The sequence below is a fragment of the Anomaloglossus baeobatrachus genome, chromosome 1, assembly GCF_048569485.1.
Source record: "Anomaloglossus baeobatrachus isolate aAnoBae1 chromosome 1, aAnoBae1.hap1, whole genome shotgun sequence".
NCBI classification, from domain to species: domain Eukaryota; kingdom Metazoa; phylum Chordata; class Amphibia; order Anura; family Aromobatidae; genus Anomaloglossus; species Anomaloglossus baeobatrachus.
In genome coordinates this window covers 955,709,327-955,726,318 of record NC_134353.1, presented here as the reverse complement: position 1 = coordinate 955,726,318, position 16,992 = coordinate 955,709,327, and the positions used below count along the sequence as shown (strand labels likewise).

At 46.6% G+C, this 16,992-nt stretch overlaps 1 protein-coding gene across 1 annotated transcript in view; it reads right to left on the bottom strand.

The window, feature by feature from the left end:
• LOC142257456 (uncharacterized) overlaps window positions 1-16,992 on the bottom strand; it is a 68,719-nt gene that overhangs the window by 15,524 nt on the left and 36,203 nt on the right. The window contains exons 8-11 of the mRNA XM_075329577.1: window positions 2,310-2,428; window positions 1,603-1,779; window positions 1,397-1,520; window positions 1,251-1,315 (exon numbers count right to left, since the gene is read on the bottom strand). Coding sequence (XP_075185692.1) covers window positions 1,251-1,315; window positions 1,397-1,520; window positions 1,603-1,779; window positions 2,310-2,428 — 485 coding nt within the window. The remainder of the gene's footprint in view (window positions 1-1,250; window positions 1,316-1,396; window positions 1,521-1,602; window positions 1,780-2,309; window positions 2,429-16,992) is intronic.

Below are 16,992 nucleotides of genomic sequence, written 5' to 3'. Positions count from 1 at the left end.
GGTAGGGAACGATGCAGAAGTCTTGTTCCCTAATGAAAGCCACAACATCTGCCATCAGCTTGGTGAACACACAAGGAGCTGAGCAGATGCCGAATGGGTTTACGTTATAATGGTAGTGTAATATCTACCGGTTGTTAGACACCACAAACTCCAAGAATTTCTTGTGAGACTTGTGGATTAGGATATGGTAGTAGGCATCCTTTAGGTCGATTGTTGCCATTACGAAATTGCACCCGATTAGTGGAATTATGGACTTGACTGATTCCATTTTAAACCATGTGTAGGTTAAGTACTGGTTGAAGGGTTTAAGTTTATTGAAACCCTGTGCAAGCCATTGGATTTCTTTATCAAGAATAACCGAAAGTAGTGGCCTTGTCTGACCTCTGTCTCTGGAATTGGTGATATTACCCCAGACCTCTAGAGCTCTCGAAGACCTTACATGAGAGGATCCTGCCAACCCTTAGAGGAAGTACAGGTGATTCTTAGATGTCGTGGAGGATAGGAAGAGAGCTCGATCTTCAACCCGTCTCTGATAGTATTTAAGTATTTAGGACCCACTGGCTTGATGAAATAATTTGCCATTGGGAAGGATTTTTGAGATGCGGCCTCCTACTATGTTGGCGTCATTGTTTCTCCTGATGCTAGTTCCGATCGTTCGACCTCTGGGAGGTAAAGATGTTCCTGCCTTTTCATCCTTTTAGGTAACTCCACCATCCTGTTTTACCTTTACCTCTATACTGAAAGGGCTGGCTCTGAAAATATTTTTTATCGGTTTATGCTCTGGTAGTGACTTTTTCGATTGCCCTTCCTAGTAACTCGTTTAGAGCCAGACTGGAGATGTACTCTCCCTGGAAGGGGATGGAGAAGAGCCAGATCTTTGATGTAGCATCACTGCTACAGAACTTGAACCACAGGGCCCTTCTTGCAGAATTTGATAGTACTGCTGCCTTTGCAGATCACCGATGAAGGAGAAAGCGAGTGAGCTCTGACCTCAGCTACCTGGTATAAGGTGGAATTTTTCTGTAGCAGTGTTCTGGTCACCAGCCACGGAGCACCGCAGGTAACCTCTTCATGCCCTCATAAGAACAGGAAACAACACTGGAAATGGGAAGGGACTCTGTTTCCTATCCCTATTTGGTCAGAGAGTTAACTCCTGCTGTGGTGCTGTTCTTGAGGGTGACTAGAGAAAACAAGACTGAACACAACGAGGTCACAGCCGTCTACACCTCATAGGGGAGATCTCCATCTACCTGAGGGTCCTGTGGAGGAGGAGGAGCGGGACATCTCTCTGGGGTCGTCCTCGTACTGGTAAGACCTGCAGGAGACACAGAAAGGACGGACATCATTATTACATACAGATAATTATAGGCCGGGTGTATTCAGTCTTGTCTATTACCTGGTGATGTGCGGGGCTGGTGCTCCTCCATCATCACCTCCTTGTACTGGTCCTTGTGTCCTTCTAGATACTCCCACTCCTCCATGGAGAAATAGACGGTGACGTCCTGACACCTTATAGGAACCTGACAACACAATGATACCATCATCATCCAAAATCCTCCAGTGCCGTCCTGTATAATGTTCCAGCATTCCCAGCAGTGTCACCTCTCCAGTCAGCAGCTCCAGCATCTTGTTGGTGAGTTCTAGGATCTTCTGGTCATTGATGTCCTCATGTATCCGGGGGTGAGGTGGAGGCCCCGGGATTGGGCTCAGGGTTCCTCCCCGTCCTTCAGACACAGGGGCCTGACAGCGATCACTAGAGGTCTTCACTACTGTGTAATCCTGAGTGTGGAGACATTATTAATATCACTACAGACATTTCCAGAGTCCATCACCTCCCCGGTCATATCCTCTGTTATTCCCATAGATAATGATGTATTGTGATGACATCAGAGCCTCTCACCTCCCCGGTCATATCCTCTGTTATTCCCATAGATAATGATGTAATGTGATGACATCAGAACCTCTCACCCCCCCCTCCCGGTCATATCCTCTGTTATCCCCATAGATAATGATGTAATGTGATGACATCAGAGCCTCTCACCCGGTCATATCCTCTGTTATTCCCATAGATAATGATGTAATGTGATGACATCAGAACCTCTCACCTCCCCGGTCATATCCTCTGTTATTCCCATAGATAATGATGTAATGTGATGACATCAGAACCTCTCACCTCTCCGGTCATATCCTCTGTTATTCCCATAGATAATGATGTAATGTGATGACATCAGAGCCTCTCACCTCCCCGGTCATATCCTCTGTTATTCCCATAGATAATGATGTAATGTGATGACATCAGAACCTCTCACCTCTCCAGTAAGATGGAAGATTATCTCCAGGGTGAGGTGTATTATCCTCTCCGTCATCTTGCCTCTGTCCTTCGTTCTCGCAGAGATGTGATCAGCAGAGGATTCTTTATTATAGGAATCTGAATGGAGAAATGAGGAAACGATTAAAACAACGTAAACTTCATAGTAAACAATACAGAGAAACGTTTACAGAGTAACCGTCATTTAACCATAAACCCCGGTTTCTGCATCTAGGCGGTGCCGCATTTGCTCTGTGGACAGCACTGGGGGCGCAGGCACAGTGCTGTATGACATTAGTGTGGCTGTGATTTGTGGTGCCATTCAGCAGGGAGTCTGTGTTTCTCTGCAGAGTGCTGGGATCTGTAGTTCTCCACTCTGTGCTGGGAGTCTTGTGTGAGCACGGGTCCTGTTTAACCTTAAGAGCTTCTTCTGGCTCCAGGTATAAACAGATAAGTGCCCCCAAAGACAGTATGATACCCCCACTGTGAATTCCTCCACACGCACAGTATGATGGATCCCACACAATCCTTCATACTGTATAATTCCTCACATACAGTATAATGGCCCCATCATAATCCTGTAGACAGTGCAATGGCCCCACATTGATTCCATATACCGTGTTTTTCCAAAAATAATCCCTCCCCCCAAAAAAAGCCCTAGCAGGAATTTTCAGCATTTTCGGAGTAAAGGCCCCGTCACACACAGAGATAAAGCTTTGGCAGATCTGTGGTTGCAGTGAAATCATGGATATATTGTTCCATTTGTACACAGCCACAAACCTGGCACTGATTGTCCACAATTTCACTGCAACAACAGATCTGCCGCAGATTTATCTCTGTGTGTGGCAGGGCCTTAAGGCTTAAATATAAGCCCTCCCCCGAAAATAAGCCCTAGCCACGGTTCAATAATGGAGTGTCCGTGCAGCTAAAAAAGTTAGAGATACTGCAGTACACGCCATTATAGAAAGCGGGCACCCCGCAATCACACTCCACAGACAACGAGCGGGAGGCCCTGCAGTGATCACACACCCACACACATCTGATCTCACACACACACACAATCAGATCGCACACACAACAAACATCAGATCACACACACATCGCATCACACACATACTCACCATATCCAGCGACACCGATTTCTTCTGTCTGGCAGAATCTTGGGAGGCTGTGCAGTGGAGCACAAGAATGCTTGCTTACAGGACCTGCGGGCCAGACACGTGACTTCCTCCCATCATTCCCTGCGGCCAGAAGTATTCTGTAACACTGGATGTAATGAGTGTGTGAGTGTGAGTGTCTGTGTGTGTGTGTGTGTGTGTGTGTGTGTGTTTGTGTGCGCGTGTCAGTGTCGGTCAGCCAGAAGCATGGGAGGACGGCGTGCAGCACCCACCGGAGATCACAGGGAGGACCTGGGAGCCATGCAGACATCCGGGTCTGGTAAGAATGTGTCTCCTGGAATGTGGGGTGTCTGCTTTTTTGGAGGGATAAACTTACCCCCAGGCCATGTTTCTCCAAAAATAATACCTCCTCCAAAAATAACCCCTAGGGCTTTTTTTTGGGGGGGGGGGGGGGGGCGGCAAAAAAAGTATAAGACAGTGTCTTATTTTTGGAAAAACACGGTAGTAAAATGCCCCCCATTACTAGTGCTACCTGTGCAGCTGCACAAGGGCTCACGAAATAAGGGGGCCACATCCACCTCCAAAGCAGCATATCACTAAACAAGAGGAAAATGGGAATCATGGGAATCATAGTCCAATTTATCAAAGAATGAGTCATAAACTAGTTACTTGCAAAAATATAAAACTTTTTTTATTACATATTTTTATAGCAAGAAATAGATCATATCAAATAATTTACACATTCATAACACAATAGGTTTTACAAAAAGGGGTTGTAATGGTTAAACACTAAGGTCCAACCAAACAACCATGAGGGTGAGAAATCAGGTCCAAATCTATATATATTTAGCACACCGCAAACCAATCACATATGATGATATACAGCCATCAAAAGACATACAATTGTATGGAAATTGCATCAAAAAGTTTTTGTGTTTCCAAATGGAAAGCAGCATGTAGCTTCTGTTATAGAAACATTACTAGACTGTGAACGGCCAGTGCAGTGGCATGCAAAAGTTTATGCACCCCTGGTGAAAATTGCTGTTATTGTGAACAGTTAAGCAAGTTGAATATGAAATCTCTAAAAAGGCAGAAAGTTACAGATGACACATGTCCTTTGTATTTTAAGCAAAAAATAAAAATTATTTTCATCTTTTACATTTTAAAAATTACAAAAAGGAAAATGGGCTGATAGAAAAGTGTGGCCACCCTTGGATATTTGTGTGGTCAGATAACTTTGATCAAGGTTTCAGCCCTTAACCCCTTCACCCCCGGCCACTAAAACACCCTAATGACCGGGCCATTTTTTGCAATTCTGACCAGTGTCACTTTGACAGGTTATAACTCTGGAACGCTTCAACGGATCCTGGCGATTCCGAGATTGTTTTTTCGTGACATATTGTACTTCATGTCAGTGGTAAATTTAAACCGATAATTTTTGCGTTTATTTGTGAAAATTTAGGAAATTTTGCAAAAATTTTGAAAATTTCGCAATTTTCAAACTTTGAAAATTTATGCCCATAAATCTGAGAGATATGTCACACAAAATAGTTACTAAATAACATTTCCCACTTGTCAACTTTACATCAGCGCAATTTTCAAAACAAAATTTTTTTTCGTTAGGAAGTTAGAAGGGGTCAAAGGTCATCAGCGATTTCTCATTTTTCCAACAAAATTTAGAAAATAATTTTTTTTAGGGACCACATCACATTTGAGGTGACTTTGAGAGGCCGAGGTGACAGAAAATACCCAAAAGTGACCCCATTCTAAAAACTGCACCCCTCACTCTGCTCAAAACCACATCCAAAAAGTTTATTAACCCTTTAGGTGCTTCACAGGAACCAAAGCAATGTGGAAGGAAAAAATGAAAATTTTACTTTTTAACACAAAAATGTTACTTTAGCCATAAAATTTTCATTTTCACAAGGGAGAAAAGAGAAAGTGCACCCTACAATTTATTGTGCATTTTCTCCTGAGTACGCTGATACCCCATATGTGGTAAAAATCAATTGTTTGGGCACACAGCAGGACTCGGAAGGCAAGGAGCGCCATTTGAATTTTTGAACGCAAAATTAGCTGCACTCATTAGCGGACGCCATGTCAGGTTTGAAGACCCCCTGAGGTGCCTAAACAATGGAGCTCCCCCACAAGTGACCCCATTTTGGAAACTAGAGTCCTCAAATATTTTTTCTAGATGTTTGGTGAGCACTTTGAACACCTGGGAGCTTCACAGAAGTTTATAACGTTGAGCCGTGAAAAGAAAAAAATTTTTTTTTTACTACAAAACGGTTGCTTCAACTAGGTAGCTTTTTTTTCCACAAGGGTAACAGGAAAAAATGCACCATAAAACGTATTGTGCATTTTCTCCTGAGTACGCAGATACCTCATATGTGGTGGAAATCAAATGTTTGGACACACGGCAGTGCTCGGAAGGCAAGGAGCGCCATTTGAATTTTTGAGTGCAAAATTAGCTGCACTCATTAGCGGACGCCATGTCGGGTTTGAAGACCCCCTGAGGTGCCTAAACAATGGAGCTCCCCCACAAGTGACCCCATTTTGGAAACTAGAGCCCTCAAATATTTTTTCTAGATGTTTGGTGAGCACTTTGAACACCTGGGGGCTTCACAGAAGTTTATAACGTTGAGCCGTGATAAGAAATTTTTTTTTTTTTACCACAAAACGGTTGCTTCAACTAGGTAGCTTTTTTTTCCACAAGGCTATCAGGAAAAAATGCACCATAAAACGTATTGTGCATTTTCTCCTGAGTACGCAGATACCTCATATGTGGTGGAAATCAAATGTTTGGACACACGGCAGTGCTCGGAAGGCAAGGAGCGCCATTTGAATTTTTGAGTGCAAAATTAGCTGCACTCATTAGCGGACGCCATGTCGGGTTTGAAGACCCCCTGAGGTGCCTAAACAATGGAGCTCCCCCACAAGTGACCCCATTTTGGAAACTAGAGCCCTCAAATATTTTTTCTAGATGTTTGGTGAGCACTTTGAACACCTGGGGGCTTCACAGAAGTTTATAACGTTGAGCCGTGAAAAGAAAAAAAAATTTTTTTACCACAAAACTGTTGCTTCAACTAGGTAGCTTTTTTTTTCACATGGGTATCAGCAAAAAATTCACCATAAAATTTATAGTGCATTTTTTCCTGAGTACGCAGATACCTCATATGTGGTGGAAAGTAATTGTTTGGGCGCATGGCGGGGCTCAGAAGAGAAGGAGCGCAATTTGACAGCAAAATTGGTTGGAATCATTAGCGGACGCCATGTCACGTTTTGGATACCCCTATGGTGCCTAAACAGTGGAGCTCCCCCACATGTGACCCCATTTTGGAAACTAGACCCCTCAAGGAGTTTATCTAGATGTTTAGCGAGCCCCAAGGGGCACCACAGAAGTTGATAATGTTGAGCCATGAATACAATTTTTTTTTTCTCATTACAAAACTGTTACTTGAACCAGGTAGCTTTTTTTTCACAAGGGTATCAGGAAAAAATGCACCATAAAACGTATTGTGCAATTTCTCCTGAGTACGACGATACCTCATATGTGGTGGAAAGTAACTGTTTGGGCGCATGGCGGGGCTCAGAAGAGAAGGAGCGCCATTTGACAGCAAAATTGGTTGGAATCATTAGCGGACGCCATGTCACGTTTTGGAGACCCCCTATGGTGCCTAAACAGTGGAGCTCCCCCACAAATTACCCCATTTCGGAACTAGACCCCTCAAGGAATTTATCTAGATGTTTGGTGAGCCCCTTGTACCCTCTGGGGCTCCACAGAAGTTGATAACGTTGAACCGTGAAAATTATTTTTTTTTTTTTTAACCACAAAATTTTTGTATCAACCAGGTAGCTTTTTTTTTTTTACAACGGTTTCAGGAAAAACTGCGCCATAAAACGTATTGTGCAATTTCTCCTGAGTACGCAGATACCTCATATGTGGTGGAAAGTAATTGTTTGGGCGCACGGCGGGGCTCAGAAGAGAAGGAACGCCATTTAACTTTTCAAACACACAGACGCGGTACAATGATCGGCCGCTGCAGGATGCACGGTCGGATGAGATACAAAAAGCGTTGGGGATACGGAAAAAAAAAAAGGTCACGCCAAAAATTGAGCAGGGATGCAGATCCGTTATGTGCATCCATGATCAGCGCTCGGCGGGACGCACGGACGGACGCGATACAAAAAGCGTCGCAAATACGGAAAAAGTCACGCCAAAAATTGAGCAGGGATGCCGATCCGTTATCTGCATCCCTGATCAGCGCTCGGCGGGACGCACGGATGGACGCGATACAAAAAGCGTCGCAAATACGGAAAAAGTCACGCCAAAAATTGAGCAGGGATGCCGATCCGTTATCTGCATCCCTGATCAGCGCTCGGCGGGACGCACGGACGGACGCGATACAAAAAGCGTCGTGAATACGGAAAAAAGTCACGCCAAAAATTGAGCAGGGATGCCGATCCGTTATCTGCATCCCTGATCAGCGCTCGGCGGGACGCACGGACGGACGCGATACAAAAAGCGTCGCAAATACGGAAAAAAGTCACGCCAAAAATTGAGCAGGGATGCCGATCCGTTATCGGCATCCCTGATCAGCGCTTGGCGGGACGCACGGACGGATGAGGTGTAAAAATGGACAGGATACAAGAAAAAAAAAAAAAAAAAAAAGTTATACTCACAGTACCAGGAGGATCACTGACCAGAAGAGCTGCAGAGGAACAAGAAGGCAGTGAGATGGACAGCTTTACAGGAGCAGCAGGCAGGACGTTGAACAGATCAGCAGAAGGACCCAGCGATGGAGGCAGATGTGATCGGGCCAGTGAAGACCTCGGACGACCCGTGAAGGCAGGTAAGAGGACGTCGGGGGGGAGCAGAGGGGGATGGGGGGGGGATGGGGAGAGGGGGGGCAGATGGGGAGAGGGGGGGCAGATGGGGGGGGCAGAGGGAGAGCAAAGGGGGCGGAGAAGCAAAAGCAGAAGGAAGGAACCTTGGAAGCAGATGACAGAGGAGGCAGGCAGAGCGCGTGGGGAGCAGATCGGGATGCCGGGGGGCAGATCGGGGCGTAGGGGGGGCAGATCGGGGCGTAGGGGGGCAGATCGGGGGGGGCACGGGCAGGGGCCTTCACGGGAGCGCGCAGGGGCCTTCACGGGAGCGCGCAGGGGCCATCGCCGAAGCGCAATACTTACCATTGGAGCAGGCGCGGTGACAGCAGAGGCGGCGTCTGCGGCGGCAGCAGCGGTGGCGTGGTACCAAAAGTACCAGCCACACCACGCTGCAGACATGTTGGGGGAGGGTCCCCAGACCAGGACAGGCCTGGGGAGGGCGGCCACCTCCAGATCAGACCGCCCCACTGCACACTGATTGGAGCGATTGCGCGTCATAGCACGATCGCTCCAATCAGTGCTGCAGGGGCTGGGGGCGACATGTTTGAGGTCCACCTATGATATGCTGCAGCAGCTGCGGCATCTCATAGCTGGATCTCACAGGATCGCACTAATTCCGGCATTATTTTTGCCGAAATTAGTGCGAACGATGTGGTTGGCGGTTCAGATTTGAACAGCCAATCACATCGATCGCCTATGGGGGGTGGCGATGCCACCCCCCCTGGGGTCAAGCAAAGGTCCCCTGCTGTAAGAAACAGCAGGGGACATCATTTGAAAGCCGTTGCTATGGCCACGGCAATCAAATGAAGTTTAGGCAGTAAAATTACGTCCCTGGTCGTTAAGTCACGTTAAAATAGGACGTAATTTTACTGCCCGCGGTCGTGAAGGGGTTAATTACCCCCGTTAGGGTTATGGCTTGTTCACCATCATTAGGAAAGACCGGGTGATGGAAATTTCACAGCTTTATAACACCACAGCCTCCTCTAACCTTGTGCCAAAAAACAACAGCCATGGGTTCTTCTAAGCAGCTGCCTAGCACTCTGAAAATGGTGCAGGCCCACAAAGGTTGAGAAAGCTATAGGAAAATAGAAAAGCGTTTTCAAGTTGCCCTTTCCTCGGTTTGCTATGTAATTTTTAAATGGCCGTTAACAGTGAAGGTCAAGATTAGGTCTGGAAAGAAGAATTTCTGTGAATTCTGTGAAAGTTGACAAAAGCAAATCAGTGATGAAATTCATGGACAAAATGCAGCCAATTTCCCGGCTATGACGGCCTTTAGCGTGTGCGCAAGTTTAACAAACGGATACAAAATCTTTAATATCATTAAAGCATGGATGAACACCAAAAGAGTTTAGCAATAGCTTTCAGGGTAGCTGGGACCCCTGGGTGACCACTCAAAATAAAGTCATGAAAGTTCTGCCACAGACATAATCTCAGGTACACAGGATCAAATAATTTGGACTCTGGGGTAGTGGAAGGACCTAACAACTGGGCTTCATAGGCTGAGAGGCACTTCCGGGTTAGGGCTCATTGGCCTTTTCAGAAAAGCTGCATGCACGCCCTAAGATTGCTACCAGGAGAGCTGTGCGCAGGTCCCGGGAGGTGGCAGTAGGGACCGGGGACGAAGCAGACGGGTTGGTGAGTGTGCTGGCGTTCAAGCCGGGGAGGAAGGGCAGGACAGTGCGGGGATGCAGATATGGGCGTTACAGTAGCCCACCAACCCTCCTTACGCCCCCCCCCCTTTTTACAAGAATCTCTGAGGCCTGTTTCAGGCGTCAGTGATTATGGTACATATGTGCTTTTTTTTATACGTACCAGAATCACTGACATACGCAGACCCATTATAATCAATGGCTCTGCTCACACATCAGTGATTTTTCACTGACCGTGTCTCTGTACGGTGTACACGCGTGTCCGTGATTGCCGCACGGAGACAAGTCCGTTTTTTTCTGGCATCACTGATGTCCCACGGACCACACTACGATGTGGTCCGTGAAACACGTACCAGAAAAAAAACCTACATTGAAAATAATAAACATTTTCAACTCACCCATCTCCAGTGACGCTGTGTTCTGCCTCCCTAGCAGCTGCTTCCTGCCCGGCTCATTACTGTCGTGCATATTCATTATTACCTGCAGAGGACAGAGAGCGGCGGGGGCCGGATGCTGCAGAACTGGAGACTTCAGCACCACAGAGAGCAGGAACGGGACAGGTGAGTATACAGTTAGGTCCAGAAATATTTGGACAGTGACACAAGTTTTGTTATTTTAGCTGTTTACAAAAACATGTTCAGAAATACAATTATATATATAATATGGGCTGAAAGTGCACACTCCCAGCTGCAATATGAGAGTTTTCACATCCAAATCGGAGAAAGGGTTTAGGAATCATAGCTCTGTAATGCATAGCCTCCTCTTTTTCAAGGGACCAAAAGTAATTGGACAAGGGACTCTAAGGGCTGCAATTAACTCTGAAGGCGTCTCCCTCGTTAACCTGTAATCAATAAAGTAGTTAAAAGGTCTGGGGTTCATTACAGGTGTGTGGTTTTGCATTTGGAAGCTGTTGCTGTGACCAGACAACATGCGGTCTAAGGAACTCTCAATTGAGGTGAAGCAGAACATCCTGAGGCTGAAAAAAAAGAAAAAATCCATCAGAGAGATAGCAGACATGCTTGGAGTAGCAACATCAACAGTCGGGTACATTCTGAGAAAAAAGGAATTGACTGGTGAGCTTGGGAACTCAAAAAGGCCTGGGCGTCCACGGATGACAACAGTGGTGGATGATCGCCGCATACTTTCTTTGGTGAAGAAGAACCCGTTAACAGCATCAACTGAAGTCCAGAACACTCTCAGTGAAGTAGGTGTATCTGTCTCTAAGTCAACAGTAAAGAGAAGACTCCATGAAAGTAAATACAAAGGGTTCACATCTAGATGCAAACCATTCATCAATTCCAAAAATAGACAGGCCAGAGTTAAATTTGCTGAAAAACACCTCATGAAGCCAGCTCAGTTCTGGAAAAGTATTCTATGGACAGATGAGACAAAGATCAACCTGTACCAGAATGATGGGAAGAAAAAAGTTTGGAGAAGAAAGGGAACGGGAACGGCACATGATCCAAGGCACACCACATCCTCTGTAAAACATGGTGGAGGCAACGTGATGGCATGGGCATGCATGGCTTTCAATGGCACTGGGTCACTTGTGTTTATTGATGACATAACAGCAGACAAGAGTAGCCGGATGAATTCTGAAGTGTACCGGGATATACTTTCAGCCCAGATTCAGCCAAATGCCGCAAAGTTGATCGGACGGCGCTTCATAGTACAGATGGACAATGACCCCAAGCATGCAGCCAAAGCTACCCAGGAGTTCATGAGTGCAAAAAAGTGGAACCTTCTACAATGGCCAAGTCAATCACCAGATCTTAACCCAATTGAGCATGCATTTCACTTGCTCAAATCCAGACTTAAGACGGAAAGACACACAAACAAGCAAGACCTGAAGGCTGCGGCTGTAAAGGCCTGGCAAAGCATTAAGAAGGAGGAAACCCAGCGTTTGGTGATGTCCATGGGTTCCAGACTTAAGGCAGTGATTGCCTCCAAAGAAATCGCAACAAAATATTGAAAATAAAAATTTTGTTTTTGGATTTGGTTTATTTGTCCAATTACTTTTGACCTCCTAAAATGTGCAGTGTTTGTAAAGAGATGTGTACAATTCCTACAATTTCTATCAGATATTTTTGTTCAAACCTTCAAATTAAACATTACAATCTGCACTTGAATTCTGTTGTAGAGATTTCAGAATCCAATGTGGTGGCATGCAGAGCCCAACTCGCGAAAATTGTGTCACTGTCCAAATATTTCTGGACCTAACTGTATGTCCATGTGCAATCCCGAATACGGATCACATTTCACGGATTGCACATGGACAACCCACGTGTTCCGTGAATCATGGCACACGGAGGGACATAGGCGTGTTTTATATGTCAGTTAAGAACGTCTGTGTTTTTTACTGACGTGTGAAACAGGCCGTAAAGGGAACCAATCATCAGGATTTTCGTATATAAGCTGAAGCCAGTGCTATACTGGTGCTATGAGGCAGATTATCTACATACCATTAGTGGGCGGCTCGGATGTTTGGGCTTTCAAATCCAAGAAAGTAAAGTTTAAAAAATTCATCAGCTTTTTGATTGACAGTTTCACCACAGCAGATAATAGCAGGGTGGGTTATGCACATGGATTCCCACCCCCCGCCTGTTGTTTCTCCCTCTCTCTCTGGCTCTATACTAATTTTTCTATTCAGTAAGATAGCGTCGGAGTTGGCGCCTGTGCATAGCGCTTATCTCTGGCGCCATCTTTCTGAAGTCCGTGTTACCCCCCATCATTATATTCTTGTGGCTGAGGGCGGCGCATGCGCCCTTTGCTTCTTCAGCTCTCTTTGTGACCAAGGGAGCGTTACAGGACACCGGACCGCCCCAGAACACCGGGACACAAGAATATAATGACAGGGGGCAACACGGACTTCAGAAAGATGGCGCTGAGACAAGCGCTACGCGCAGGCGCCAACTCCGACGCCATCTTACTTAATAGAAAAATTAGCATAGAGCCAGAGAGGGAGGAAGAAGAGGCGGGGGGCGGGAATCCATGTGCATAACCTGCTATTATCTGCTGCAGTGAAACGGTCAATCAAAAAGCTGACGAATTTTTCAACTTCACTTTCTAAAGGCTGCTTTACACGCTACAATTTCATATGCGATCTCGTATGCGATGCGAAACGCCCAGGTCGTATATACGATCTGCAGAGATCGTACATAGGTCGTCTCTGAGCCGTCACACGTGCATATTCTATACGATGCCACATCGATCAATATCTCGTTAGATCTACCGGACCGCAGACAAGGATAAATGATTAACATTACACGAGTTGCGTACGCCTTGTAAAGCACGAAGGACAATTAGTAACGCAGTTGGTACCACCAATCATAGCGGTGGGCATGCGGCATGGCGTGGAAAGACATGCCCGCGTCGCATATGACGTACATAAGAACGATGAGGCTCATTGTTGTTACGGTGTCACAAGTATCAATATACCGGTTTCGTTCAACAAAACTAACAATATTTAGAAAATGAACGACATGTATGCGATCAATGTTTTTGAGCACAATCGGTCGCACGTGGGTGTCACACGCAACGATGTCACTAACTATGCCGGATGTGCGTCACTTTTGACGTGACCCCGCCGACATCTCGTAAGAGATATTGTAGCGTGTAAAGCCCGCTTTAGATTTGAAAGCCTAAACATCCGAGCTGCCCACTAATGGTATGTAGATAATCTGCCTGATAGTGACAGTATAACACTGGCTTCAGCTTATATACGAAAATCTTGATGATTGGTTCCCTTTAAGGAGAAGAAGGCCATATTATTCTAATTGGGCTCCCATGATCTCTCCTCAGGACCAAATCCCTTCTAGTCCTCTAAGAGGAGGGTTTTACTTTGAACCCTTTCCAGAATCCCAGAAGTAGCGGCTCAGGACAGATTGGAGGACAGAAACATAGAACAAGTTGGGAATATGCAAGGAGGATGGAAGCGTTAGCTTGTAGGACACATCATTGATCAGCTGGAGCACCTTGAAGGAACTGATAATGCAGGGACCTAAATTGTAGGATGGCAACTTGAGGCAGACATGTCTGGGATTGTCTCCTGGCTGGAACAAAGTGAGGTCTAGGTGTCTCTTATCCGCATGCCTCTTCATTTGGATAGAGGACTGCTCCAGGGAGGACTTGGTCTCCGCCCAGACATCGAAGAACTCACTCACTCATGAGTACTCACTCTTGAGGTTTTGTTATAAGCAGACAAGGGACAGGCTGAGACAAATTCCACAATGTCTTTAGGCAGCGTTGGCCACCAATAATGCAAGATCAGCAGAGTTGTCTTCATTTGTTCAGCGTGACCGGCCAGCTTAGAAGACAGACCCCGTTGCAACACACACCCATCTGCCTCAGCAACGAACGTCTTTCCGGGTGAGACTTAAGACACGTTTACTGGTGCCACCGGGAACATCTCAGAGGGGTCAATATGTTGAGGCTCTTCTTCTTGATTGGCAGTAGAAAGGACCTGGAAAGTGCATTACATCTGCCTAGACGTTTGTCTTGGCCAGGCGGAAGTAAAGAACAAAGTCAAAATGAGCGAAGAACAGCATCCAGCGGGTTTAGCACTGACTCAGCCTCTGAGCCAACTGTAGGTACTTGTGGTCAGTGTAGATGATGACTGGATGCACCCCCGACCCCCCCAGAAGGTATTGCCATTCTTACAAAGCCATCTTAATCGCTAACAGTGCTCGGTAGCGAATTGTGCTTAGAAGCAAAGAAGACCCTGGAACAGAAACCGCAGGTTAAGCTCTTACCAGCAGGTAGACTTCTGTGTGAGAACTGCACCGACCCTGGAGGACAAAGCATCCACTTTCAGGAAGAACTTCTCATTAATGTCTGATCTATGCAGCGCCGGGCCAAAAAGAAGGCCTGCTTGAGGGCGATAAACGTGCTGTCTTCTTCTGGAGTCCACATCTTAGGATTCACCCTCTTGCTTGTCAAGGCAGTAATGCGCAGAATCCGGGAAGAAAACTAAGGGATGAACTGATGGTAATAATTGGCAAAACTAATGGGCGGAGCCTGGCCATGGCAGAGTGAGGACGTGTTGGTGTCTCGCTCCCATCCTGAGCTGGGAATAAGAGCAACAAAATCAAGCCAGAAACACTTTAAAATGCCACCGATGGGAGCAAAAAAGAAAAAAGAATCCTGCAGCGGTGCCCAGCTCTGATCCACCATCAGCACAGGCAAGAATGGAAAGATTCTTGGTCGGACCCGGTGGGGCAGGAGAGGAATGGTGGGAACTGAATGCAGCAAACAGCATGACGCCGGTGAAGGGGAGAGAGGAGAGGGAGGATCCTGAAGTGCCGACCAGCATGAACATGGAGCTAGACTTTCAGGTGGGGAGATCTGGAGCTGAAGGTGCACTTGAGAGTGGAGGCCACTCTGACACATCGTGGCAAGATGGCGACGGGACACAGAAAGGGGAGAAGCAGGAAGTTGCAGCTGCCAGAAACGCGGTGAGAGTGGAGGAGGGGGGGACCGGACAGATCAGAGGCCCAAAGGCAGTAGCTGGAAAAATGAGGGCAGAATCCAGGAGAGCACAAGGAGAAGGGAGTGGGGGCGCCGAAAAACAGAGCCAGACACAACATAAATATAACTTGGAGGGAACGTTTTCTGGAGCGGGGGAGGGAGGCAGAGCTCAGGATCAAGTCACCAGACGCTGGTCCCCAAACACCCCCCCTCAGCTAGCTAAGCACCGTGTCTGGCAGTGGAATAAATAAGAGGCCGGGGACACTCCATGACACTGACACAGCTGCAATGTCTATCTCTGCACCCAGAAACACAGAGACACCTGGAGCTGAGATGGAAGAGATAGGAGCAAATGCTGATGTAAGAATAGGAGATTCTCTATCCCTAGACATACAAAATCTTACTGCATATATCCAGAGCATCCCAACAAAGAAAGATATGGAGAAATATATCACATGCCTGGAAGCCTCATATAAAGCGGAGATAACAATCCTGAGAGATGAGGTGCATCTAGGTGAAAGAGTGGTTGCAGCAGAGGCCTCTACTTCAGCTATGACTGCAAGAATGGATTCCCACAACTCTGAAATCTCAATCCATACATATCAGTTACAATACTTGGCCGATGTGCTGGATGATGCTGAGAATAGGGGCTGTCGTAATAATATAAGGGTTAGAGGTTCACCCGAATCAGTGACTCCGTCTGAACGGCACAAAACCTTACGTCACCTCTTTAACTCACTTTTGGGAGTCCCCAAAGACACTCCCTTGGAGATGGACCGTGCCCATAGGGCCCTGGGCCTGAGACCTGCGGATCCTGCCTATTCTAGGGATGTTATATGTCGGGTCCACAGGTACCAACTTAAGGATGCTATAATGACACAAGCCAGAGCTGCTGGAAATATACGATTCCAGGGAACAAGCCTGCAGATTTTGCTAGATCTTTCAAGATGGACCCTCCAAAAAAAGAAAAGCACTTTGTCCACTATTAGATATTCTGAGACAACGCAACATTCCCTATATTTGGGGCTTCCCTTTTCGCCTGCGGGTCCAGCAGGCAGGAAGGGTACACACTCTTAGTCACCCGAGAGGACTTCAGGAATTCACGGAAGCTCTGGAGATACCATCAGTTTCCATAACAGAATGGCCAAATTTACCAACAGGTCTTCTGGGCAATGACCCGCCTCAGCCTAGACCCCAGCGACAGAGGGAACCCAGAAGAGTAGAGAGGTGGACGACCTGGGATGAAATGAAGAATGCCTGATGAATCCAGAGTACAGTGTTCACTTATCCGATAACTTTGTTATACAATGCTAATGCATAGACGGGTATATTTGTGTTAAAAAGTTTTAATTTTGCATATAGTAAACAGTTATGGGTTATGTCCCCCCCCTCCTTGCTCACGCCCGTTTCCCATAGCCCTTTCCCCCCCCCCCTTTTTTTTTTCTTTATCCCTCCCCCCCTGCCCCCCTCTTCCCTCCTACCCCCTCTGCCCCTTTAGAGAACCCCCCCACCCTTCCAAGCAAATTACGTGACTAAGAGGTGGAATATCCTACTGTTAAGGGTT